Source organism: Lagopus leucura, unplaced genomic scaffold, assembly GCF_019238085.1.
Source record: "Lagopus leucura isolate 7727_CA_CO unplaced genomic scaffold, USGS_WTPT01 Super-Scaffold_100018, whole genome shotgun sequence".
In the NCBI taxonomy this organism is placed as follows: Eukaryota; Metazoa; Chordata; class Aves; order Galliformes; family Phasianidae; genus Lagopus; species Lagopus leucura.
The window spans coordinates 4,408,339-4,434,501 of record NW_024962272.1 but is presented as its reverse complement, the minus strand read 5'-3'; the positions used below and the strand labels follow the sequence as shown (position 1 = coordinate 4,434,501).

At 40.3% G+C, this 26,163-nt stretch overlaps 1 protein-coding gene across 1 annotated transcript in view; it reads left to right on the top strand.

Moving 5' to 3' along the window:
• The first annotated feature begins 528 nt into the window (after nucleotides 1-528).
• TTC39B (tetratricopeptide repeat domain 39B) overlaps nucleotides 529-26,163 on the top strand; it is an 81,277-nt gene continuing 55,642 nt past the window's right edge. Inside the window, exon 1 of the mRNA XM_042877505.1 lies at nucleotides 529-582. Within this exon, the coding sequence (XP_042733439.1) occupies nucleotides 535-582 (48 nt within the window). The 5' untranslated portion in view covers nucleotides 529-534. The remainder of the gene's footprint in view (nucleotides 583-26,163) is intronic.

The following is a 26,163-nucleotide window of genomic DNA, read 5'->3' as shown; positions in this document are numbered from 1 at the left end:
ATGCTCTCGCCATGAAACGGCGGGCAGAAGTTAGCTCTCACTGAGGCAGCCGCCGCCCTGCGTGCCCGGGGACCAGCACCGAGCAGGCTCGCTGACGGGGCCGGCGGCAACTACAGCGCTACTGAGGCTCCATCTGAGCTTCGCTGCAAAACCCCATCGGAGCGTGCGGCGGCCAAACTCGCCGTACTCGGGCCCCGCCGCCAGGGGCGCCGCTGCCCCCCCGCTTCCCGGGGCAGAGCCGGGCAGCTCCTCGCGGCCGCAGGAACGGGCTCATTGCCCGGGGCGGGGCCTGCGATGCAAACGAGGGGGCGCGGACACCGGAGTTGTGTGGCGGTCGGGGAGGAGGAAGCGAGCGCGGCTCCTCGCGGACCGGACGGCCGGGACAGGCGGCTGGCGGCAGGCGGCGGCGGTGGGGCCGGACAGGGCGGAGCGGGGGCGGCCGGGAAGAGCGAGAGGCGGGGACTCGGCTGCGGGGAGCGGGACGGGGCGCGGCGGCCGCGTTCATCCCGGAGCGGCGGGCGGCGGAGCGGGAACATGGCGAGCGTCGGAAACGGCACGGAGGAGAGCGGCGGCGGGGAGGAGGTAACGGCGGGCAGCGCTCGGGCCCTGGCGACGCGTCGGCGGGGGCAGCGCAGGCCGGGCCTGCCCGCCCGCATCCCGCTCACCCCGCGCCGCGGCCGCCGCGTCCCGCAGCCGGCTCGGCCCGGCCGCCGTCGGGGAGAGGGCGAGCCGGGAGTTGAGGAAAGTTGCGGCGCGGGCGGCCCCTTCCCCTGCCGCACAGCGAGCGGCCGCCGGCCCGCGCCTTTCCTTTCCTCTTTTTTTTTTTTTTCCTCCTTTTTTTCCCTCTTCCCTTTTTAACTCAGCTCCGAGTCGGCGCCCGGCTCCGCGCAATATCGCCTGTCCGGCGACGGCGGGGAGAGGCGGGCGGGCCGGCCGGTGCCCCGGGCTCCGCCGCCGGGAGCGGCCGTCCCGGAAGATGCGGTGCTGCCCTGTAGGCCCCGCGTGGAGGGCGGGCCGGGGAGCCGCGCGGGCAGCGCAGGGCAGGGCAGGTGTGGGCTGCAGCCCGCTGCGACTGGCGGGCACCCTTCCGCTGTTGCCCGATGCAAAGTACAAGCGGAAAGCCTCGCGTCTTAACAGCGCTGCCCGAACGTTTCCTTTTTGGTGCCCTCTCAGCCGGAGGGATGCAGTGGCTGCGTCGTGCGGCTGTCGGCGGTGTGGCTGTGTGTCACCCGGCGAGTGCGGGCTGCTCCAGAAGGAGCGGCTCCCGCAGGGAAGGGGGCGCGCGTTGCGGTGCTGACCCGGCTTCTGGCAGCGTGCGCTTAAAGTGCTGCTTTACGTGTTGCTTATGCTCAGTAGCTCTTTCAAAAAGGGTTTGTAAGGCACGGCTCCTGCTGAACGTAGCTGTAGGAAATTTATGAATCGCATAGCAGATTTTATCCCGTCTTTTTTTTTTTTTTTCCTTTTCTTTCTGTTTTTAAAGGCCGTGCTAGGGTGAGTTTTTAAATTGAACACGTGCCAGTGCCCCATTGCTGAGGTGGGGCATACACCTGTATAACAGAGCATCTGAGAAATGTGTGAAAGTATAGGACTGGGTTGCTGTATGGTTCTGCACGATGCTGGTGTTCTGTATTTGGCAGCTGCGGAGTTGTTCTTGGATGAGACAGTAGAAAACCAGCTTCTTCCTTTCCTCAGTTGGAAGGTGCGGATATGCCAGCGCCAGCACCTCAGGGGAGGCTGTGAAAGTTGGTACTTCTTAACTCTGTCGTGTGGAGAGATAATGTGAAATGCTTTTATCTCATTGTGTGTTGGAGTGAATCATTGCAAAATCATAGGGCGCTGAGTAGAGGCTGTGATTTCTGTAAGGCTAAGGTTTGTTTCCAGTATAAGGAGTGAGTAAGTACCAGTGGGAACAGGTTATTAATCAACTCCTGCTGCTATCAGTAAGCAAGTAGTTGGAATTCACAGTTGGTAGAGCAGGTAGTTAGCAATTTAGCTGTAGTCCAACTGTCCTGCATAAGCACTGTGTATTGTTTGAATATTGTTCAGTTTGCTGCCAAGTATCAGTATACTCTATCTCTTAGAGGAAAAAAAGGACATCCTTACGAAAGCATGTAAAAAATATAAAAGCACCTAGAAAAAGCTGTATGTAAGGAATAGTATGCAGAAAGCACACAGACTTTTTCCAGATGAGCTCTGAAGAGCTCATGTTCTCTGTAGAGACTTGTGCATGATCTGCTGGTGTCTGAGAGAGTTGTGAATAGGTAATGGAATGAGCACTTGAATGTTTTGCTGGTAGAATCTGAAAGTTCAAAGAGGAAGGGCAGGTGCTGGCTTTATCGTGGAGATGGTCATTTCTGTAACAAAACTTACCCGTACCACTGGCATCTTATGTCTACAGGTTCACCAGCCTTCACTATTAAGCTTGATGTTCTGCAGTTCAGATATGAGCTAGTTGTTTGTATGCACATTTGTGTTATTTTTTTTAATTAGATATTAAAATTTGTGTTTTAATGGGGAATGTTAGTGCTAGTTATGTTTGTGAAAGCAGTGTGCTTCTAAATAATGTTTACATGGAACATGAAGGATATGAGCTATTTATTCTTTAACTTACTTACTGCTGTATGCATATAGATCTTAACGTAGGATTTTTCCTCTGAAAGTACTTGGAAATACTTGTTCATCCCTGAAGCTTTAAAAAAAGATGTTCTTGAAGTTGTTTCCTGCCTCCAGGGAACCTAACTAGGTCTCAACTAAGACGACTGCTCTAAAGTCCAGATTAGTGGTGCAATTTAGCTATTCACTACTGAAGTCCGTGATGATAAGAGCTGTGGTTTTCCTTATGCTTCCTTGTAGCTCAAGGAAATGCCAGACTCATATTTATATTCGTTTTCTTTTTTGCCGATTTATGCCTCGTCCTTCAGCTCTGGCTTTCCACTGTGCATTAAAAGGAAGTACTATGAACTGTATGCCTTTGTTTAATTCCCCCCAAACTATGCAAGCCTAGTAGTTTAGGTCTTGGTTGCCAACTGGCATTGAAGACATAAGCCCGAGAAGCTGTATGAATGTGACAGTGTTGTGAGTATGCTCATCTGGTGAAAACAAATGGTTGTCAGGCTCAGGATTTTCCTGTGCGGTGATTTCAGAGTGCTACAAGTGTGTGTAATGTTCCTCTACCAGGATTTATTTTCCTGGCTGCTGTGTTACCAGAATGAAAGTGCCCACCGATTATGTGTCTAGTTGTGAACTCAGAAAATATGTTGTATGCACGTCAAGAGCTATTACCATTGAATTTCTGTTCTAAAAGTATTCGTATCTGTATTCTTCTGGAACAGGTTGCAAATCTAGGACAGATGTGCTTAGGGGCAAAATAATATTCCTGGCCACAGCAATCTTCAAGCAAAACTTTAAGCCTTCCCCTTCTCCCCCCCTCAACTGTCTAAAGATTACTTAAAATAGTGGGCCAGATCTGCTTCCCATTAAGTTCACTCTGTGCTGCCCTGGTTTTTCAAAGTCTTAAAGCCAGCTTAATTGGTTACTTGGGGATTCCCTATCCATTAAGAAAAAACAAACCAGCAAACCCATCCTTGGCCTTTGTGCCTGTGAAGGTTGTGGCCAGACAAAAAGGATCATGCTCAAGAAGTGTTTGTGTGCTATGGGAAAGTCTTGTTTGGCCACAGCCAGCTAGGCTACGGATTATGGAGGGATCTGCAAGTGATTGTGCCCTTGCTGTGGTTAACTCTAAGGCCTGTATTAAGGACAGGTTGGTCAATTCAGCTAATGTGTGCCTCAGCACTAGCCTAACCTGTTAAAGAAAATTTGTGTAATGGAGATTTGATGATGCATGCTGTAATCTCTTGAATTGCCCAAGCTGGAGCAATACTATGCAGGCTGGCTTTACAAGCCTGGGCAGTTTATCTTCTGAACTCAGTTCAGCATGAAACAAGTGTCTTCAGAACTGGTATTCTTTAATCTAAGAGGTGTTCAGTATTCCCTAGTACTCTGTTTAAGTACTCAAAGCTTTTTATTCACAGCTGCTGCGGCTATGGCACTCGAAATCACAGTTGTAGAGTCCTCGTTTTCACCAGTAACCTAATATAGTAACGTACTTCGTATTAAAGAAGCCTGCAGTGCTGTGCATTCTCTTGCTGATGTTTACTCTGAAAACTTTTTGCTGCTTTGGATGGTAATTCTAACCTGGAAAAAGAATGCCAATAGGGAGAAATGAGCGTAGCTGCCCTCCTCCTCTTCCTCCTGGGGAGCTGGAGCAAGCTGATAGGGCACATTTTCTTCTCTTGAAATGGAAAGTTTTGTCAGAAGGAGCTAAGAAGGGGTAATGAGGGCATTTCCTTTCCTGAAGGATGGTTTCTGTCAAAGAGATGAAACATACAAATCCGGTAAGCTTAAAAAGTAGATCTTGCTGAAGACTTGCAATTTGGACTTCTTTTTTCAGCATAGTCTAAGGCTTGTTGTTTGGCATGTGCTCAGCTGTTTCTCCTGTTCCTCTTTTGGCCTCTCTGACTTCCATAGCACATCAACATCTGAGCTGAGGGGCAGGCTTTTCTAGGAGTGCAGATAAGAAAAGAACCAAGGGAAAGCCAAGCAACTATAATAGTTTCTTCCTAAATAAATAAGGCTTCTCTTTCTGTTTCTGAAGTCCAAAGGTTCTTTATTTTAAATAAAATATGCCATGACCTTGACAGGAGGCTATTTTACCCGTGGATGCACTTGTTGAGAGACATTATTTTTTTTTTTTGTAATATTTTGATAGTGTAATAATACACTCAAAATGTGTACTTCAATTTTCTATTACCTACTATTGGTACTGTTCTGAGATGGCAAATGATTTTTCTTTGCATTTTTCTGTGTTCTTGTTGGCTTCCTTGCTTTGATTTTTGAGCCCCTTCTTTAACAGCGAACAAACTTGAAGAAATTGTGACTTTAAGTCTTTGTTAGTTTCCTGGGGAGGCAAAGGAAGCACATGTAACGTGTTCCAGTTAAATGTTCTTATTTAATGCTCACTCTGATTGGTTGTCTTCTCAGAGAGAGGTATATTGAGAAGAAGTGCGGTTGTAGTGGTTAATGGTTTACATCAGTAAAGCCTGGTTTATGGCTCACTGCATGTGTGCACATTGCTTCTACAAGTAGTAAGGTCTGCTGAGGGAGCAGACATGGCTGAATGTGCAGTTTCAAAATAGCTATGTTATTCAGTAAGCTGGAGATTTCTTCAATGGGAACACTAAGGAAAATATTACAGGCTGCCATGATACGGGAAGCTCAGGATGCATCTTACAGAAGCAAAGCTGAACTTTTGTGGAAGCTAAGTACCTGTGAGACTGTTTCAATCTGTTACAATTTGCCTTTACTTTTGTCTGATTTTTTTTTTTTTTTTTAAATAGGGAAATATTTGCTATATCTATTGAGGTGGGGGAAAAAAGCTGAATAAAAGGTGGTAGTTATTGCTGAACATTTGCCTTTCTTTTTGTATATTGAACTATTACTATATTATTGTGGAAAATGGCATCTAAGATTTTTTTTTTTTTTTTAAGGGAGCATTTACTTTACTTTGAGTAATGGAGTTATCTATATTACAAGTATGGCTGTTTTGGTAACTGTAGCTAAGAGTTCTCCATCACTACATTAGACAGTTCTACTTTACAGAAACTTAGGGAAAATACAATATTGCTGCTTGTTGTTGAGTAAATCTGTGTGAGAATTAGGATTTTGTGGAAGCACACCTGATTTTGCCAATGTGTAGCAAGGAAAGCTTCAAATAAATAATGCTACTTTCACTTCTTATGTGGCATGAGGACAGCGGACTGACATCAGGAACACAGCCTGGGAAACCACATCCATTTGGTGGGCAGTGATTTTCATGCTCACTGTTACTTCTGGATTAATAGGAACAGTGTTATACTTCAGGGAGGAGAAATAGTGAAGCACTAATCTCTTTCTGATAAGTGAACGATGTCAGACAGGATTTGAGACTCTGCTTTTAGAGATGAGCCTATGCTGCTGTTGATACATGTTTAGATTGTAGCCTACATCTATCCAGTAATCTTGTGCTGTGGTTGGTGAGGTGCCTGCATAGAGAAACAGGTCTAAAACAGGGGAGAAGTCTGTGTTAAGTGCTAAAAATTTCTTGTGCTTTTCTAAGCCCTCTCAGGGTCAAAAACACTTTGGGTAAGTTAGCAATAAGTAAGTGTCACAGAGCTGTGGATTTATTCCCAGATACCAGGTGCTAAAAACAAGAAGTAAAGTTTTGCCTGGTGTCTTTTTCTGAAGTCAGGGAAGTGATGTTTTTACTGCATGCACGTCAAGATAATCTGATACCTCCAACCTTAGTTGCAGTGATCTTCTGTCATGATGTGGTGAGTGTATTGTGTTTTTATTCCACTTCTCTTATGTATTCACTGTGCAATAGAATAATAAAAAAACCTTTATGAGCTAGTGTTTGAGTATAGCAGTGCTTTGGTTTCTTCCCAGGATCTGGAATTGTGCACATTCTTGCCTTCAAGAAATTCTTTTTTAAGAATGTTCAAGAAAACAGAATGTTTTTGTAGAAGCTAATTCTGAAGGCAGTCACTTTTTGTCTTTGGCATGTGCTGAGAGTACTGTAGGTTCTGAGAAGTGTAATGTTTAAGAGGTGACGAGTAACACCTGTCCATAACCAGTAACAGGTTACCAGTAGAAAGAAATAGCCTTAGTAGTTCTATGCTGAAGGAATTTTGGTTATAAAGGAATTTTGGTTATAAAGGTAATGACCTACTGGTGTTTATTTTCATCAAGAACTGATAGACTAGGAAAAAAAAAAAGACATTTATCTAGATTGTTTCCCTTATGACACTTGTTTACCAATCCAGTGGGAGAGCCAGCTAAACAAAATGTTTTTTTGGTGTGATGGTGCTTTTTTTCCCTTTGTATCTATTCTGCCAAGTTTTCAAGCTTCCAGCTTTCATTCAGTTTCCTTTAAATAATGCGAAAAAATAATGTAAAAATGTGAATTCACTGTTTAAATAGCTACTCTAAGATTATGTGGCAAAAGCTAAGTGTGCTGCTAAATATTCTGTAGAGATGTAGAACTACCATTTATGGCTTTGGAAAAGAGGCCTTCTAGATGACGCAAATTTGGAAGGATATTTGGGTTTCTGAAGTTCACCTGGCTAGAAAGCGCTGAGGAAATATGCCATAAATCTCAAGTACTGCGTGTTCTTTACAGAAGTTATCTCCTGTTTTAGTTTCGGGAGACAATGCTCTGTCATGGAAATTGTTGCAAGTAATGGCTTTGAAGGGAGCAATACTGTATGATATATAGCTAAAAAATATTAGCTATAAATATACATAGCTAAATATATATATCATATAGCTATATATACGATACAGCTAAACTTAAGTGTGTAACTTGGATGAGAATAGAAACTTCAATATGAGATCCATTGGTGTAGGCCTAGAATTAAAGAATATCTTAATCTATGCTTTGTACATGCTTTTCATACTAAGAGTCTTCATCTGTACCACTCTGGAAAATCCCGTTAAATGTGTCTGCCTATGTACTGTTGCCTGACGCCAGTGGAGTAGCTGACTCTATTAAGTTGCATTCTACTGAACTTAAGCAAAATTTCTTTAAAGTCTTAGGAAAGCTCAGTGTCTGTGTCTTTTAATATAATCTGTATTAAAAACAGCTATATATACCTGTACCTCCCTCTATCGAGATATCTCTTATTTATCATCAGTCTTTAGAGTCTAAAGATGACCCGGGCGGCTGGAAAATAGCTAATGTTATTCTAGCTTTCAAGAAAGGCAAGAAAGAAGATTTGGTAGCCTGTCAGTCTCTCTTCAGTGCCTTACAAAATTATGGAGCAGATTGTTTTTGGAATTACTGAAAAGAACTAGAAAGGCTATGCAGTCATTTGTCAATACCATCATGGGTTCCTAAAGGGAAGATCATGCATTACTAACTTATATATCTATCAAGTTACCTGTCATGGTACTTTTCAGAACAAGATGCCCAGTTTAAAGTTGGAATGTATACTGTGCATTTAGCCAGAGGGTCAGGTTCAAAAGGTTGTGGTAAATGGGATAATGTTAGACTCCATCAGTCACTAGTGCTGTTCACCAAGGCTTAATTTGAGAGCATTTCTCTCTCTTTATTTATTTATTTTTTTTCTGTGAACTGGACATAAGAGTTAAACGTGTAAGAATGAAGTTTGCAGATAATACTGATGTAGGAGCCATCAGTACCTTTGGGATAGTGAGGTGTTACAGAGAGATCTTGTTAGATTGGAGTGCTCAGCAGTCACCAACAGCATGAAATTGAACAAGAACAAATGCTGGATTTTGCATGTAGGGCAGTGCAATCCTGGATGCTCTTACTGGTTAGGGGACAAGTGGTTGGAATGCAGACTTGCACAGAGGGCTTTAGGGAGTTTTGGTAGATGGTAAGGTCAGTACGATTCAGCAACGTGCACAGGTGACCAAAATGTCCAACCTTATTCTGAAGTGTATCAAGTGCAGTATAGCTAGCTGGTTAAAGTAAGCGACTGTCCCATTGTGCTCAGCAGTGGTGCAGCCTTCCTTCTAGTAGTGTGTGCAGTTTTGTGTTCCTCACTATAAGGAGGATACAAAAAATGTGTAGAATGTGTTAAAGGAATTATTAAAAACAGAAAAATGTGTGGAATGTGTAGAAAGGAAAGCAACAAAAATGGTGAAAGATCATGACTTATGAGAAGTAACTGAGGATTCTTGTGTTTTTGTTTTTTTTCTGCTTGGAGTAGATAGAGTGTACTGAAGTCATCACTTACCAGCTGTATTATGGTGGGGAGTGGAGAGGGATGTGCTGATCACTCTGGTGATAGGATGTGAAGGAATGTCATACTGTTGCATTGGGCAAGTTCACATTGGTCGTTAAGAAGTTCTTCACTGAGGTGATCAAACAGGAAACAAGCTCCCTGTGGAAGTGATCGCAGCCTCCAGTCTGTCTGTGTTCAAGAAGCATTTGGATAATGTCACTAGGTATGATTTAACTCTTAGGTTACCCTTTGGGAGTCAGGAATTAGACGTGGTGACCCCTTTCTTCCAGCACAGGGTATTCCGTGACTCTAAACTGAACTATTTTTATAGTAGATTGAGTCATGCTGATTACATCAGAAAATACTAGTTGGGTATCTAAATTTCAGAGCAAACATACTTCTCAGTGAGTCAGCACGAAATGAATGTTAAAGTCCAAATAAAAAAAAAGATTGTGTTAGGCTGTCTTGAAGTCTGTTTCACTATTTTGATGGAATTTTTATCGTCCTCTTGAGTTCATTCAGTGACATGGGAAACTATGCAAGTTGTTACTGGAGAGACTCTAGAGCTCTGCATCCATGCGTCCGTGGTGCCTAGGTTGCTTTGCTATTGTGGATTGTTTTGTGTTTGTGGAAGTACTTTGCTGTTACAAGGACAGGTGGAAGTGTGAAAAGGATCAACTGAAGTACTAGCTCTTGGTGTGTGGCCATCTTTGTAATGTACTTCCATAGCCATGTTCTCTACCTGGGCGTCAATATCTTTCTGTAATGCAAAGGTTGCTTCTTTGGGCAACCTGTTCTAATGCATTTGCACCCTCAAAGTGAAGAATTTCTTTGTAATCTGTAGTCTGAATTTACCTACTTTTAGCTTAAAACCGTTACCTTTGTTGTATCACAGCACTTCCTGATGAATAGTGCATCCCCCTCTATCCTGTAGACTTCCTTTAGGTACAAGAGGTCTGCAATGATTTCTCCCCAAAACTTTCTCTTCTGAGTGAACAAGCACCTATCTCAACCTGTCCTCAGGAGAGCTGCTCTAGCTCTCTGGTCATCCTTGCAGCCTCCTCTAGAGCTGCACCAAAAGATCTGCATTTTCCTTATGCTGGGAGTCACAGAGGTGAAGGCAGTACTGCAAGTAGCATCTCATAAGACAGTAAAGGGGAAGAATTGCCTCCTCTAACGTGGCTAGCTACGCTTCTTTTGATGCAGCTCCAGATATGGCTGGCTTTCTGAACTTCAACTGCACGTTGTCAGTTCATGTTCAGTTTTCTGTCTGCCTAGCACCAAGTCCTTCTCCACAAGGCTGCTCTCAATCTGCTCATTGCCCAGCCATCAGTAATTGATCACAAAATTATAGTTAGCATTGGCTGGTGCTGTAGTGGCAGTAAAGCACATAACATTATGCTACCTACAAAGGAAAAAACTTAAATTGTATTTTGTGATTTATATATCTGGTTAGAGTATACATCATGGTATAACTTAGTCACTTTTGATCATGCAGGTGAGTTAACTAAAGTCATGTGAGATTTCAAAAACATTTATAACAGTAACCACAAAGTCATAAAAACTTTCATGCGTATGATAACCACATGCTAAAGTGAAAATGAATATGGATATCAGCAATGGGCAGAGGTCAGATGTGACATGAATAGTTCACTGCCTGCCTGGAATAGCTACTTGTCTATCTGCACCTTCCGTAGTTAAAAGAAGTATCCTATGCTTTGTCTAATGGGTCTGGCATTTCTGTGTTACATGCCTGAATGCTGTTGGAAGAAGTTGTAGAACTTCAGTGTTTTAGACTGGACTATGCAGTCGTGGGGTTTCCTTTTCCGTTGCGTGAGTCATCCTGGTCCAATTCACCAGCCATTTACTGCTGTGTGAACTTGTGAAGGATCCAATTTGTGGACTTTCCCTGAGTAGGTGCTTAATATTACAGAGAAATGTAACAGTACTGAAGGAGGGAAAGTGTATCTGAGCAGTGTCCTAATCACACCTGCATACTGTAAGTGTAACCTTACTCCTAATGTGATGTTAACAATCCTTTGGGCAGAACTGTTGATTCCAACAATTGTATGTTCCTTCTGTCATTATTACATTCCTCATAAAACTTCCGAAGGCTTTAAATTGCTTTAAATGACATCAGTAAGCTGTACTGTATGTGTGTGTGATAGAGAAAACTGTCTTTGACAGAGCTCAGTACGTAAATGGATGGTGTGACTTCTCTGTGGGAAAATGTGTGCTAAATTTGGTGCATCGGTGTATTTTTTTTTTTCTGGATGCTGTAGCTTTCTTTTAATGCCTGAGGAAATAAGCAAGCTCTGCCTGGGGATCATTCTGGATGAAGAGTTAATATAGAGGGAATTTTGACTTAAGAAGCAAAGTCATAGACATATGTCACACCAGCAAAACTTCAGGGGTCCCTTAGTAGATTAACTCTTAATTTTTATTAGTGTAATTTGAAAGCATATGTTACTTACGATATTGGTTGTAGCAGAGTTACCTTCATAAAGTCAGATGAGCTGGTACACTTGGGTGCAAACTTTGTACTTTCCCTTTGGTAGCCTAAAAAACCTTCAGCTTTCTGTTCAGTTGACTCAAGATCTGATTCTTCTCAGCGTAATTTAATGTGATACATGTTCTGGTTGTGACACTGTTTTCGTGGCAGGCTTTTGTTTGTCTTGCTCTGATTCTAGTAAAAACAGAATGGAGTTTTCAGAATGTGTGTATAAAACAGCTACTGATTTGTTAGTTTTATACTAGTAAGGAAATTAAATCCCTTTAAGATGGTCTCTCATTTTTCATTACTCTAATTTCTAGGGGAGATGGAAGGTGGTCTCTTTTTCTTTCGTCAGGGGAACAGGTTGTGCATTGGATGAAAGTCATTGCTTTAGTCCTGTGCAGACTAGATCTTCAACTCTAGATAATAATGGTTTCTAAACCTTTGCTGCTTTGTTACTGCACTCTGTGCTAATGGTGAATTAGAAGATATCCACAGAGGCTTGCATATAATGAGAAAAACATCACAAATAGGTTGTTGCAATTACTGTTGTTGCAGCAAGGGCTTCTTTTAAAGGAAATGATCCACTTAAGGATAATCACTTCAGTAAATTTTCACTATGAAACAGAACTTTTTGGTGCTTCTTGTGAAGCCTCTGTTCCATTCTATACAAATAATTGATCAGCCATGTAATCCAAAAAAGTACTTAACCGAGGGAGGGTAGGGAGGTTAATACCTAAGATGCTTGTGCTAATTTCTGTTTCATATAACTAATGAAATAAAGACAGACAAAGCTGAAACTGAGTCATCTTTAATAGAAAATGAGCAGATCGTTCTTCAGTTTGGATTCCTCTCTAAGGAGTGTTAGCAGTTCCGAAGTGGTGTCTCTGTAATGAGACTTATGTAGAATTGTTGATTGCATAGTAATTGATAAGCATTCTGGAATTCCAGTATTACCAGTGTTTGGTAATAAGCGATGCTTTTGTCTAAATAATCTGTAATAGGTATACAGTGACAGTTATGTAAACAGAATTTTTCTTTCAGGCCTTACAAATCGATAGAATCAGCAAGCATCTTTATTTTAAATAGTCTATGTTTGGAGCAATATGACTTACTCTCTTTCTTGCTATTTGTATTATATACCTTTTTTTCTTAACTGGGGTGCAGTCTTCACTGCCTTTTGCGTTCCACGTTAAGGTTAATTTTCAACATGTAGTTGAAGTTTGACGTAACATTGTGCCCTTCTGTTTTATACATTCTGAAATGTGTGAGACTTTTGAGTTTTTTAATGATTTACTTGTTGTTTTTTGCTTTCAACTATGATGAATAGCCACTTACGTTGTGAGATAAGGGGAGAGAGACTGGAATTGAAGTTTTGATGCTTCCTACTCTGAGCCACTCATGCTTAACATGAACTTGATTATGCAAGTAGAAACCTCATCAAAGTTTGGTAACTATTACTTGATAACATGATCTTCACTGGAGAAAAACTTGGAAATTCAGTAAGTTCATTTAAATCTCAACCATGAATACTTATTTAGTGTAGGTTAAAAACAAACAAAAAGCCTCAGATGTTAGGAAGCCTTCATTTGCTAAAGGCTTACATCTAAAGGTCTAGGATAGTATTTCAGAGGATGACATGTAGTATGAGTTGCATTTCCAGCCATTCAATAGTTGCTTCCACCACTGTAAGCATACAGCTCTTGCTCTGATGGGTTTATGGGAGAAAGATATAATCAGTCTACCGGGTATTTCAGCAGTATTTCAGCTGTCATTCTCCATTCCAGAAAGGCTTTACCCACTTGGCTTGCTTAATTGCAGTGCATGTGCTGCATTCATGGATAATCTGTGCACTAGCATTCGTGGTCAAGCCCACCTCTTGATTCTGAGCCCATCTATGAGTTGCATTTCTTCCTGATATTTCTTCCACTAATAGCCTGAGATGTCATGGGCCTACTGAGCTGGAAATAATTCACCCTTACCTTGCCAGTCCAGATCTTCCAGTGCCCCTTCAATCCTGTAAGCCTGATCCATGTGCTGGTTTGTCATGATTCTGTCCTGGTTTCATGACAGGGGTACCGATGCCTGGGGAAAGGAATAGGTAGGGAGATGGGCCTGGGAGCAAAGCAGTGACTAAGAGCTAAGGGAGAAAATTAATTTACTAAATATGATAGCGGAATGTGAGATAATACAATATAATTGGAATTGTAGCTAGTAAGTCAAATAGATGAGAGTATCCAAAACCCAAAGGCTTTAATGCTGAAGGTGAGATGGCTAGGGAGTACAAACTGTAGAGACGAGCAGAAAGAGAAGGGATTATGGTCTTGTGACTCCCAGTAAGTTTTATCTTTCCCTTTGAACGGAAAACAGAATGGTGAAGTCTTCTGGGAGCTGTAGTTTGTTCTTCTGAGGGCCAGAACAATCAATCTACAGAACTGCAGCAGTAACTCTTTAATTCCCAGTGCACAATGTGATGTTATGATGTGGAATACTGATAACAAAAATCAAAAACCACGGCATGGTTATCTTATAGTACAGCTCTTGGTGTGTGGCCATCTTTGTAATGTACTTCCATAGCCATGTTCTCTACCTGGGCATCAATATCTTTCTATAATGCAGCTTCTCACAGGTGTTTAATCTCTGTGCTGCCAGTTGTTCTATTTCTGTTGCTGTAACAGCCCCCATAGGGCATTTGTTACCATCCATGAGGCAGTATGGAGAGAGATCGCTGATCACTGCTCTCGTTCAGCAGTTTATCTCATTCAGCAATTTATCTGAAGCCAGCTGGATTGCCTTCAGTCCTGTACAGTTGCTTGATTTACCTTCTCCATCAGCAGTGTCTGCAAATTGTCATGTAGGGCTCTGTACAGTAGCCTTCCATCACTGATGTTTTCTCCTGAAACAACAGGACCCATCAGTGAACAAGGCGTATTGCTTCTCATTTTCTTGTAGTTGACTCTACCTGGCCTCTTCAACACACGTCATCTCCTTCTCTCATAGTGTTTGAATTAAATCTTTGCCTCTGGACCAGTCTATGATCACTTCCGAGATTCTTGGATGACTGAGGTTTCCTCTTTGAGCCCACTGTGTGATCAGTGCGTCCTGCTTAGTCTGTGTGGCATCAGTTGTACAGCATGTGGAGAGGACCTTCCATCTGAACGTCCAGCTCAGCATGGACAGTTGAAGTGTGTCACGTTGTCATATTACTAAGATAAAAGTGAATTTAAAAAAACATTAGAGTGCTGTTCTTTAATGGCTTCCACTGATACCCAATACCGACCAACAGTAATAGATTTTCTGAAGCATGGTAATTCTCCAGCAGCAGCACTTCCTTGCACCTATCACACAGTTCTTTTTTTTTTTTTTTTTTTTTTTTACGGTTGCTTGTAATATAGCTCTGACTTGAGCTATTCTTGTTTATCTGTGTGTGCTTAAGCCATAAAATAAGTTGTTGTGTGAAGGATGTGAAGTCTGTAGAATCATGACAACTGAGGATGCATTTAAATGAGGTTTTCAGAAAGCCTCCTTTTATAAAATATGAAATTCTCTGTGGTAGATGAGACGCAGGTTATCTTGGAAAAAGCAGTACTGTCAGATGTCATATTGTCAGACTGCCCCTCTGCTGCCATCTGTCACACAGCATCAACATTCAGTGGAATATTGGTGGGAAGGTTCAACCTGTACTTCCATACCACCAACATCCACCTCTGATGTCCTCTTATATATATGACATACTTAGTGAATACAGGTACCAAATCTTATTTTAATCTTTAACATCTTTTTATTTGAAAAAGGAAGCAGTAAAACCACAAAACTAGTGGCATATGTGGCACTTTTTTTGTGAAACAATTGCATCAGTCTGTCTTAATAGCAGTGGCTGCAATTTTAGGTGAATTCTCAAGTTGTTCATTAGAGGTTTTTAATGGAATTTTACTCTTCCTGTACTTAATCCTTCGAGCAGTTTCTCATAAATATATGTACTGCCTAAAGCGGTGTTGTGAGTAAGATGCACTGTGCCCTTCCTGTATCCTGGTTTTGGCCCAAACAGTGCCCGTCATGCACCGATGTTCGGTGGTTGTGACAGATGGGTACACGCCCAGGGCTGGGCTGTGCTGCTTGGTGGGGCAGAGCTGCTGCCATGATGGCACAGGGCAGGGCATGGTGCAGAGTGGGGAGGGCTGGGCTGAACTGGGCTGTGTTAGCTCATGGGCCATGGGTTGTAAGTGCCCGCTTTACCCCGTGATAATATAGACTGTGCTGTTTCATTAGTGAAAGGGATGGCTTTTGTTTCAGCATCTAAGCAGTGCTATTGGGAGAAAATGTGCGACTAATTACTTATTATGATGAGCAGGTGTTTTGAAAGGTAGCTTTTTAATTCATGTTAATTCACCAGTTGATTCATGACTTGCACAAAGAAAGAAGAGCGGCATCCCAAACCCCTCTTTTTAGCCCTTTTGTTTTCCCATGCAGTTTAGTGCAGGATTAAGTCCTGTCTATTGAGAAGTGTGCTCACGCTGCTTGAAAGGTGAAGCTGTTCTTTCTTACCACCCATTTTGGCTGGTATCTTAACTTGAAATTGTTTTCATTTATAAGACAGTTCAGCATTAGAAATGCATTTACCACAGTATCAATGCTTCTTGTTTTACTTCTATGTTTTTCAGTCCCTGTTCTTGAGTGCTAACTAGCTGCTTTCTGTTTTTTGTTCTCTTAGTTGATCAGCTGCATCAACAGCTAAGTTCAGTTGCAGCTAATGGCATTGCTGTCAAAATTTATGTAATCTGGGGAAGGCAAAGTGCTTACTTTGTGATGTGAATAAATTGTTCTTGACTACTATGAATTTCCAATTTTTTTAAAAATTGATTTACTAGCAAATATGTACACTTGCAAATGAACAAGTTAGCAGGGCAAAAATAGATTCACATTTATGAAGCAGAAATAAAAGTTACTTTTGATCACTATAGAAGAGATACTTCTGTCAAACTGTTTGGTCTAAGGTCATGGTGGAAATAAATCTCATGTGGAAACAGGAGGAAGTTTAATTTAACTACTGCCTTAATTTCATCAAATTAAATTTCATCAAGTCAATTTGTATGAAATAAGTGACTTAAGAAATTATCATTCAACTTTATCATTCAACTCTTTCTGTTTTTTTCAACTGTTGAGGAATGCTTTTCAGTCAGCAAACTGAAAGTCTTTCATGGGTGGAAGTAAATATCTTTTTACATTGGCTGTTGCTGCTTCCAATTTTACTGTTTTTTTTTTTTTTTTTTAAATGTATTTTGAGCATCCTGTGGTAATACTGTGGATAGTGTAGCCTAGAAGCAAAACCTGGCAGCTTTCACTGCCACCTGCATTAAGAGTACTGAAATAAAGAAATTAATGTGGGAAGGCTATGTGAGGCACCTGGGCAGGTCTGCCCTTATGAGGAAAAAAAAATAATGAAGATTGTGTACTGTAAACAAAACAGTCAGACCGATCTCACAGTCTGGTGTTTGTAAAATGGATCCTCCAGATTCCCTTTTCATAGTAGCTTTTATCTTGGTGCATTTTGTGGAGTCACATGAACTCAAGTGAACATCGTATCATTTTATGCACTACGACTACATCTTTTGAAGTTACGCTGTTGTGTTAGGATCAAATTGTCTCATTACCCTTTGACTTGTCTGAACTGAAGTTTCTGTAATGTTTTGGCAATTATGGAAAGCTAACCTACATGAGCAATAGTCATTTCTGAGCTATAACAGGTGAATTTCCCTAGCTGTGAAATTTTGTCTTCACCAGACTTAAGACCAAGCTTTATAAATTGCGTCACAAACTTGTGAGTTTGATTTTTGATGTCTTGGTTGCATATAAGCAACTCAAGAAAATGCTTTTTCTGTCTAAAACAGAAGCTCTATCTGCTAACATGTTTTTCCTTTTGTGTTTTTCCCTCTGCTTGTCTCTCTGTGAAAATGCATTTTCATATCTTCTGATGGAAAAAAAAAAAATGGCCTTTGTAGACAATTTGGAAACTGATTAGAGAAGGCTGATAATCTAGATGGCTGGAAGTAGAAATGTCTTCACAAGTTTTGTTGTGGAAAGTATAGATATACACAATTACTCTGTACATGGCTAGGCTTCTGAAAAATTAGGTCTAGAAACTTCCAGACATTGTAAGGAGTTCCTTTTGATTTCAATAGGGCTCCATACAATTTCTATGAAATTACTAAATATTCCTCCCACTGTAAGTGAAGATGTCATGGTTTTATGATTTTTGGTCAGCAGTATTCCACACCATAACATCATGTAATGCACTGGGGGTGGGGTTTGATATCTGCCGAATGTTCGTCCGTCAGAGAACTACATTTCCCCAGGAGACTTTGCGGTCAGCAAGGGGATATAACTCCAAGCAAGGTCACCTGATCCTTCTTCTTCGCCTGCTCTTCGCTATCTGCGCTTCGCCGCCTGCGCTTCGCCATCTGCACTTCGCCGTCTGTACTTCAGTCACTCAACTGGACTGCACTTCTCACCCCAGCATTGTGGTGAGGTCTATACAATTCAAACAGACTCTCTCTCTCTCTCTCTCTCTCTCTCTCTCTCATTGTATTTTACTAATACTATATTTAGTAAAATCATTTGTTCCACCTCAGATCAGTGCTGTTGTTTTCAAGTATTTTGGGGTCCCCTGCTTCCCCTTTCCCAGAGGCTCGGATCCGCAGATCCCTCCGCCCTGCTGGTCACGGAACTGGGCCGGACCAGCCCATAAACCGTTGACACAAGTTTGCAAACACCTGAAGAACCTGAATGTTCTTAAGTCTGCAGATCCTAATCAGATGCATCCCAGAGATCTGAGGGAATTGGCTGATATAGTTATCAAGCCATTCTCAATTATATTTGAAAAGCCATGACAATCAGGTGAAGTCCTTGATGACTGGAAAAAAGGCAACGTCACACCCATTTTTAAGAAGTCTAGAAAGGATGACCCAGGGAACTACTGGCCTGTTGGTCTCACCTCTGATCTGGGGGAAATTGTGGAAAAGATATGCCTTATCATAGACTGGGGAGACAGGGAGGTGATACGGCACAACCAGCATGCCTTCGTCAAGAAGTAAGGCCTGAGAGTTGGTGGTGTCACTGGAGATGTTCAAGGTCAAGCTGAACCAGACTCCGAGAAGCCTGTTCTAGCTATAGATGTCTGTATTTGTTGTAGGGGAGCTGGACTAGATTACTTTTAAACGTCTATTCCAACTCACATGATTCAGTGATCGTTTTTATGATAATTCTATGGTTACAAGAGGTTTCCATTGAAGTTTTTAAAAAGCTTGACAAACTTGGCACAAAGTTTTACAGGACTTGGAAGGGCATGTCTGGTTAAAGAGGTGTTAGGCTAATCAATTGTTCTTTCTTACAGCTAATGACAGCAGACTTGTAGTATCTGTTGGAGTGTCTGCTTTGAGGAGAGTGGTTTTGTGTAGTCCTGTTGTGGTTTAACCCAGCAGGTACCTAAGCACCATACAGTCATTTGCTCACTCCCTCCCATTTCCATCTGGATGAGGGAGAGAATCAGGAGAAAAAAAGAAGTAGAACTCATGGGCTGAGATAAAACTATTTACTCAGATAGAGAAACGGCAGAGGATAATATTTATTTCTGTATATATCTGGATTAGAGTTCAGCCAACTTTAACTGTAATTATACTCTCACTTTTATGTGCGAAAAGTCAGATCTGAATATGAACATCAATAACTGTTGACAGGAGCCATTTGCATGCCAGTTAAAATGATATACTTTTAGATTCTTGCTGAATATGTAACTGAATCTGCTTATTTCCACTTCTCAGTCATAAGGGAGAGGTGCTGTTTAAAACAGGACAAGCTCAGCCAGCTGCATTTGGAACAATTACGACTGATGTCAGTGTACTGAAGTGTGGTTCCATTAGGCACCCTGTTCAGAAGCAGATTTAGAAAGCTTCATCTTGTTGCTTACATCAGTACAGATATGTCCAACCTGCAGCTGGTACAGCTCACCCTATGGCTGCCCCCTGCCCTAGACTATAAAGGCAGTGGCTCTAGCCCGAGTCAAACCTCCACTGCAGTATTAACCCCAAAGGGGTTGAAAGCTGGAGGGAATGATGCAGTGCTAAATCAAGTGATGGGAAATAAGTTTATGTGTTATGATACATTGGCTAAACACAGTCCTGTGAGCAGGGAAAAACAAAACAGCAACAAAAACCTGTAGCTGTGCTTTCCATTTTGATAAAGGTATTTGAGAATAGATTTTGAGATTGCTGAAAAAGTCATCATTTTTTGGTATATTTGTGCTTCTATTTTCAGTCAGCATAAATTATTTGTGAATTTTCAAGTGGAATGTATGGAGTTGTATGGAGATATGCAACTCATTCAACTGGTCATGTGTCTTCATTAGAATTCTATAAGCCCTATCTTACCATAGAGAAATGTTCCTCACTTCACAATGACATCTTATTTGTGTCAGTGTTTTTCGGCAGTACGTACATTTGTGAAAAATTGCTTAAAAAGATGAAGTACAGGAAGAGTAAAATTCTGTCAGAAATCTCTGACAAACTTCTTGAGAGCTCACCGAGACTTGCAGCCGCTATCATCAAACCTGATACGTTAGTTTCACAAAAACAGGGTCACATATCCCGCTAGTTTTATGGTTGCGTTGCTCTTTTCTAAAAATAATATTTTAATAAAAATACAAACAATAAAATTTATAAGATATACAAATACAAAAATAAGATGTTACTACTTCACATTTATTTAATATGTTTTATGAGGGCTGCTCCAAAATCAATGCCTCCTGTTTTATTATGTTGTCCCATGATATCAGAGGCGGATGTTGGTGGTATGACAGCAGATGTTGAACCTTCCTGACAGTATTCTATTACGTGTTGTTGTCGAGTGACAGATGGCAGGACAGGGCAGTCAGACACAATGGCATCTGGCATGAAGTACATCTAAAGCAAGCATGAAATTAAATTCCCCTGTGCAGAAAAAGCTGCATCCATTGACATTCATTGACTCTTGCTGAATATTTATGGAGACTGAAGAATGGATGTGAGCAGTGTGAGGTGATGGCTAGCACATTTCAGCAGTGGCAATTGTAGCAAAGCATCATCTTTACTGGTGCAGATTTTGATGAGCATGGTGTGCAAGCTCTTTTCATTGCTGGTGAAAATACGTAGCCAGTTGTAGTGACCGTTGCTGGAAGATAATGTTGCGTAGCTGAGAATTTGCTCTATCAAGCAGTGTTAGTGCGCTCATTGTGTTTGTTACAGTTTCCATGGGAATAAATGGGAGGCATTACTTTTGGGATAGCAAACGTTTATTCAACCCAAGAGAATTTGTCTTCACTGAACACAGCCCCGAGAAGCCAAAAGGTTGGGCATCCATGCACTAGTGTGTGGTGTGTCTGACCCACAAAGACTAGCATCACTGCATGTAATCATTCTCACTGCAGGTTTCATTTGTACAGAATGACTGCTATGATGCTTTAGAATTGTCCAGTTTTTATATAACTAAATGTAAATCAGAATTGCCTTTTTGTTTTGTTTTGTTTTTGCTTTTTGTTTTAGAATGTGCTGGTTATTAATATCTACCTACATCAGATATTTTCATTAAAAACTTTTAAAATTGAGGGCGGAACTTCCAGGCCTCAATTTTCCTATGACTTTGGTAGTTTGGAGGTAAGCAGCTATGTGGAAAGGTCACAACTTGCCAGGCTGCAGTGGAAATATCTTCGTTCTTGTGGGTGCTGACATCTTATGTTTGAACTAAATGACACCAAAGTTTATACTGCTGAACTCAGCTTCAGTTTATTTAGCCAAATTTCTAGTAAAGCTGTGCTCTGTCTTGTTGATTCCTGATTTCTTTTTGGATATAGAGTTGTTGCTGTGTTTTTTGTTTGTTTGGCTAAAGCTTGACTCCTGACCAAGATACCCATGTTAATAAAGATCTTGAACATGGTATGCTGTTCTGTGTTCTTGAGATTTAATAAGTGAGTCTGAACTACTGCATCTGTGGCTTCTAACAGCTGAAGTTCTTCATCTGTGTGGAAAACTTTCAGCAAAACGCAGCTCGTCCGCAATCTCACTCTGGAAAAACTCAATCTTTTATGCAAAGCATAAAAGCATGGATCATATTTAAAGCTCAAGCATGTTTGAAATAATATGTAAGCGCAAAAAAGTCAACTGCTACTTAAGTATTCTGTTTATATATATACATATATATATAATTTATATGCATATATATAAACAACAAAACAGAATTGTTGAATTCTGCCCTTACATGACTATCATCTAATAGCTTGAAGGAAAGGTGTCCTAAGCAACAAAGTGTTAGGCAAGTTGTAAGAATCACTTCTTATTTTTTGTTTTGTTCATAGAGCTTCTGTTTGAAGTTTTGAAATGTGTGTTGCCCCAAAGATGATCAGAGGTCTAGAGCACCTCCCCTATGAAGACAGGCTGAGGGAGCTGGGCTTGTTCAGCCTGGAGAAAAGAAGGCTGTGGGGTGACCTCATTGCAGCCTTTCAGTACCTAAAGGGAGCCTACAGACAGGAGGGGAATCAACTCTTTGAAAGGGTTGATAACTGCAGGACAAGGGGAAATGGTTTTAAGTTGAAGGAGGGAAGATTGAGATTGGATGTCAGTGGGAAATTCTTTACTGTGAGAGTGTTGAGGTGCTGGAACAGGCTGCCCACAGCAGTTGTGGATGCCCCGTCCCTGGAGGTGTTCAAGGGCAGACTGGATGTGGCCCTGAGCAGCCTGGTCTAGTATCAGAAGTGGAGGTTGGTGGCCCTGCATGTGATGGGAGGGTTGGCAATTCATGATCCTTGAGGTCTCTTCCAACCCGGTTGTTCTGTGATTGCCATGTAACACTTGGCTTACTCTAGATGAATGAAATGAGTTTTAAAATTTGAACATATTTTTAACTGAGCTGTATTATCAACTAAACTTTTACAACTTTAGATCAGTAAGCTTGCACTGTTGTCTCCATCATTCTTTTTTTGTGATGTTATTATTTCTGATATTTGATGCTTCAAGGGTGGTTTTTAGGTGTGTATGTAGGGGGAAATTATTAAAAGTAGCAAAATGAAATCCAAATAATCTGTTATAGAGGTATTCTATGATATGTGGAGAATGATTGCACTTCTGGGAAACAGCAATGTTGAGAAACTAAAAATGGAATCTAAAAATGTTATCTTTCTGATAGTGTGAAATGGAATTCTGATAGTAAACTATAGTGGAATTCTATCTGTAGCTCAAATTACAGGCTACGAGTTAATTTGAACAAATTCTTCATTAAGTAATGTTAGAACAAAAGCCATCAGTTTTCATGAGACTTGGCAGGTGCAGGTTAGAGGCTAGCAATTTTGTTCTTAGCTGAACCGTAATGTGTGCTTCTCAGAATCTTAATCTGGAGCCATGAGAAACATGTCCAGTTCCACGAGTTAACACACTGCATGAGAGAAATGTGAATTTGAATCAGCAAGGAATACGTTATGAAAACTGATGTTCAGAAGAAATCACAGAGGTTTTGCTTTTTAGTGGTTTTATGTATGAGCCAGAGATGGTAACTATTTCTGCTTGGAAAATGAAAATGATTCAAGTTCTCAAAAAGCTGTTAAAATCAGCCGCGTGTTCAAGTTCCTGAACTATTTGGGGAGGAATCTCTATTGTATTCTTTAATAATTATCAGCCTTCAGGAAGGCTGAACTCTAAGGAAGCTAAGCTTTACTGTTTTCATGCTCTGTGTTGCATCGTAACTTGTTTTTTCTACTGTTTGCAGATTCACTTATGGATCACAGTAACAATAGGAATTCATATTGAATTACTTGTCGAAATTGCCTCCGAGTCTTCTTCAGCATTGTTGCTTTCTGTAGTACTGCCTCAGCCTGTCTCAGCCTGTTTCCATGTGCAGCTCCTCCTTCTAGACTAATGTACTCTTTAATCCCAGTCATTAAAGGCAATGTTTTCTTGTTCTTCTGTTTTGCTTTCCACTAGTTCTAATGAAATCTTCACCCATGAATAATTATGTTCATTTCTTGGGTATTGATTAGAAATTGAATTGGAAAAAAAAAAAAAAAAAAAAAAAAAAAACAAACCAAATTTAATGATAGTCTTTTGATGACAACTGTTTTTCATTATGTTTAGTTGGCAAATTCTTAATATAAAGAATGTATGGGTGACCTCTTAAAAACTAATCACTGTGGCATGTGAGCAAGCTTCTGTAACTGTGCTCTAATTTTTATTAATACCTTTTTAAAATTGCAAAAATGACATATATATGTATATTTTAAACAGAGATAGGTTTCATGTTGAGAAGTTTGCAGTGATACGGATCTTTCCAGTTCCATGCATTTATAGTAGCTCTGTGGTAGTGGCTGAATTTATTTCAGACTACTTGAAAGAAAGCTAAAAAAAAAAAAAATTAAGACTTGAAAACTCTCAGTATTTTTGTAATATAGAGTGAGTAGAGAACTGACAATTGATAGTGTAGTATTTGTATTTCATTTAATACTGAGGATGTTGTTGTCCTCAAGGAGAGCTCCAAAGGAGCATGATAAATGGAAAGAAAAAAAAAGACAGAAGAAAATGTCTGTGAAAAGTCTTGACTTTAGCACTGAGTAGATGAAACAAGCAGGTAAAAAACCTAAAATGAGGAATCTTACTGAAATTAACCCCACTAAAGTGGGATTATCCTATCATTTTGTTGCTTTAGAGTCAGTCATGTTCCTGTGCTGCACATCTCAAAATATTTCCCATTTCACTGATGTTTTTGTTCTCGGCTTGGTCAGGTCAACAGAAAGGAAGTATGTTGTCCTTTTGTATCATTGAGAAAAGTGATCAGAAGCTTGCATCTTGCTGTAATGGTAGCATATTGCTGATTTGTAGCTGTTGGCTTGTATTAAGCTGCCACCACCAAAGGCCTGTAGTTTAAAATGTATAGCCACTAATTTCTTTGGAATTGTTAATGTAACACTGGCTAGGGCTGAGGGGAAATGAATGTATGTAAAGTAGTGTAATAGAGAAGAATATTTAAATTCTGATCAAATAATATTTTTAATACTTGATTCTATTTGCTAATCAATCTATGTGGTGACTCCTGGCATCTAGAAACTAGTGGCAGTATCCAAATGAAGACCATATAGAAAGCCTCTTTCATAGTCCTATTCCAAAGTATGGATATTGCAGATCAGCTTCGTTTCCCTATACCTCCTTATACCTCCCCTCCTCTTATCTTTAAAAAGTTGCAGTCCACAGCTGCTTAAGACATCATAGGTGACGCCGTAAGTATGAAAGAAAGGAGAAAGAAATCCTAGTGTCAGAAATGCATCCTGTTATTACCAGGACAAGCAGTTGTTTCTACTTTCTACTAGTGTATTAAAAGTATAGTAACTGGTAAATCTCTGTAGTAATTTTAAAGTGACTCTGATTTTATTTTTCGTGAGGCTTTATATGTAAATGGTGGTCTACTGTGAATGGTTTCTGCTATTATTGCTAAGGAATGCTCAAACTGTTTTTTTTTCTCTGTTTATATACTTGTCTGTTTATGTTTATTGTTGTCTGAGCTGAACTTTCTTGGATTTGGAAAATGGAAGTATCTCTAATTTATTAAAACTTTTCAAACTGGCTTACATCTTAAAAAAAAATAATAATAATAATAAAATAAAATAAAAAAAAAAATTAAAAAGTCGTTAAATAGAACAGTGGTCCAAGAAAAAAAATGATGGTATGATTCAGGAAAAGTCTTTTTAAGACAGCTTTATTTTATCAAGTATTCTGCCATTTTTTTATTTTTTATTTTTTTTTTACAGATTTGCAGGAAAGTCAGTTTTTGTCATGCCATCTAGTGGCAGGTTTATTTTCATTCTTGTGTTAAATACTCATACTGACCTGTTCTCTGGATATGGCATAAAAATCTTAAGATTCGGCACTAGCCAGTGTATGTACTGAGGAACACCACTGTTAAACTGTTTCACTTGGTTCCAAATTAACTGTTAAATGGTTTTTTGTTTGTTTGTTTGTTTGTTTTTTTCAATGAATAGAAAATATATGGAAAAACTGTGTAGGGTTTTCTTTCTTTTTTTTCTTCCTTTTTTTTTTTTTTTTTTTGACCCCACTGTCAGTATATCAGGACAAGGATATACTTTGGGACTTGCTTCAGCATGCACTCAAGTCAGTAGAAGAAAGTGGATAAGGGTTTGCATTGTCTGTGACAGCTATGTAAATAAAGGAAGTTCTATTAATCTGCTAGAGATTTTTGAATTATATAGGTCACAAATATGGCTGACTGAGTTGCACACAGCATTAGATTTGAAGGAAATTGTGCTTCTGGCATAAACTGACATAAATAAGCACCCTTTGAAGCTGGTTATGGCAATGCAACTCTATCTTCTGGATGTGATGAGGCACTGAAAATGCAGTCTTTACTAGGCTTTAGCATGTGTGCAAGAGTGCCTGTTCTTGTCTTTGGGCTGCTTCTGTACTCCAGGATTTAGATAAACATTACAAACCACTTGATTTTTGTTTTTTTTTTTTTTAAATACATGTATGCATGTAATGTATGCACACATTTATGACTTTACATGTTAAAAATGTGTTTTATGTAACTCTTCACTCTGTATTTTCTGTTGTTGAGCTGGCTAATTCATAAGTAAATTTGTAACAGGCTGCTTAGAAGAAAGTGAGTGTTTTCTGAGTGCTTTTGAAACATTTTATATTTTGGCAAGAACTTGACAAATCTCAGAACTTGATCTGAGGGAAGCTATTTTGGGTATTTCAATTCAGTATTTTCATTTATACTTGAGAATCATATACTTGTTTGAGTTGGAAGGAATTCTTAAAGGCTTTCTAATCTGTTCTTCCACTCCTACTGCTGGATCAG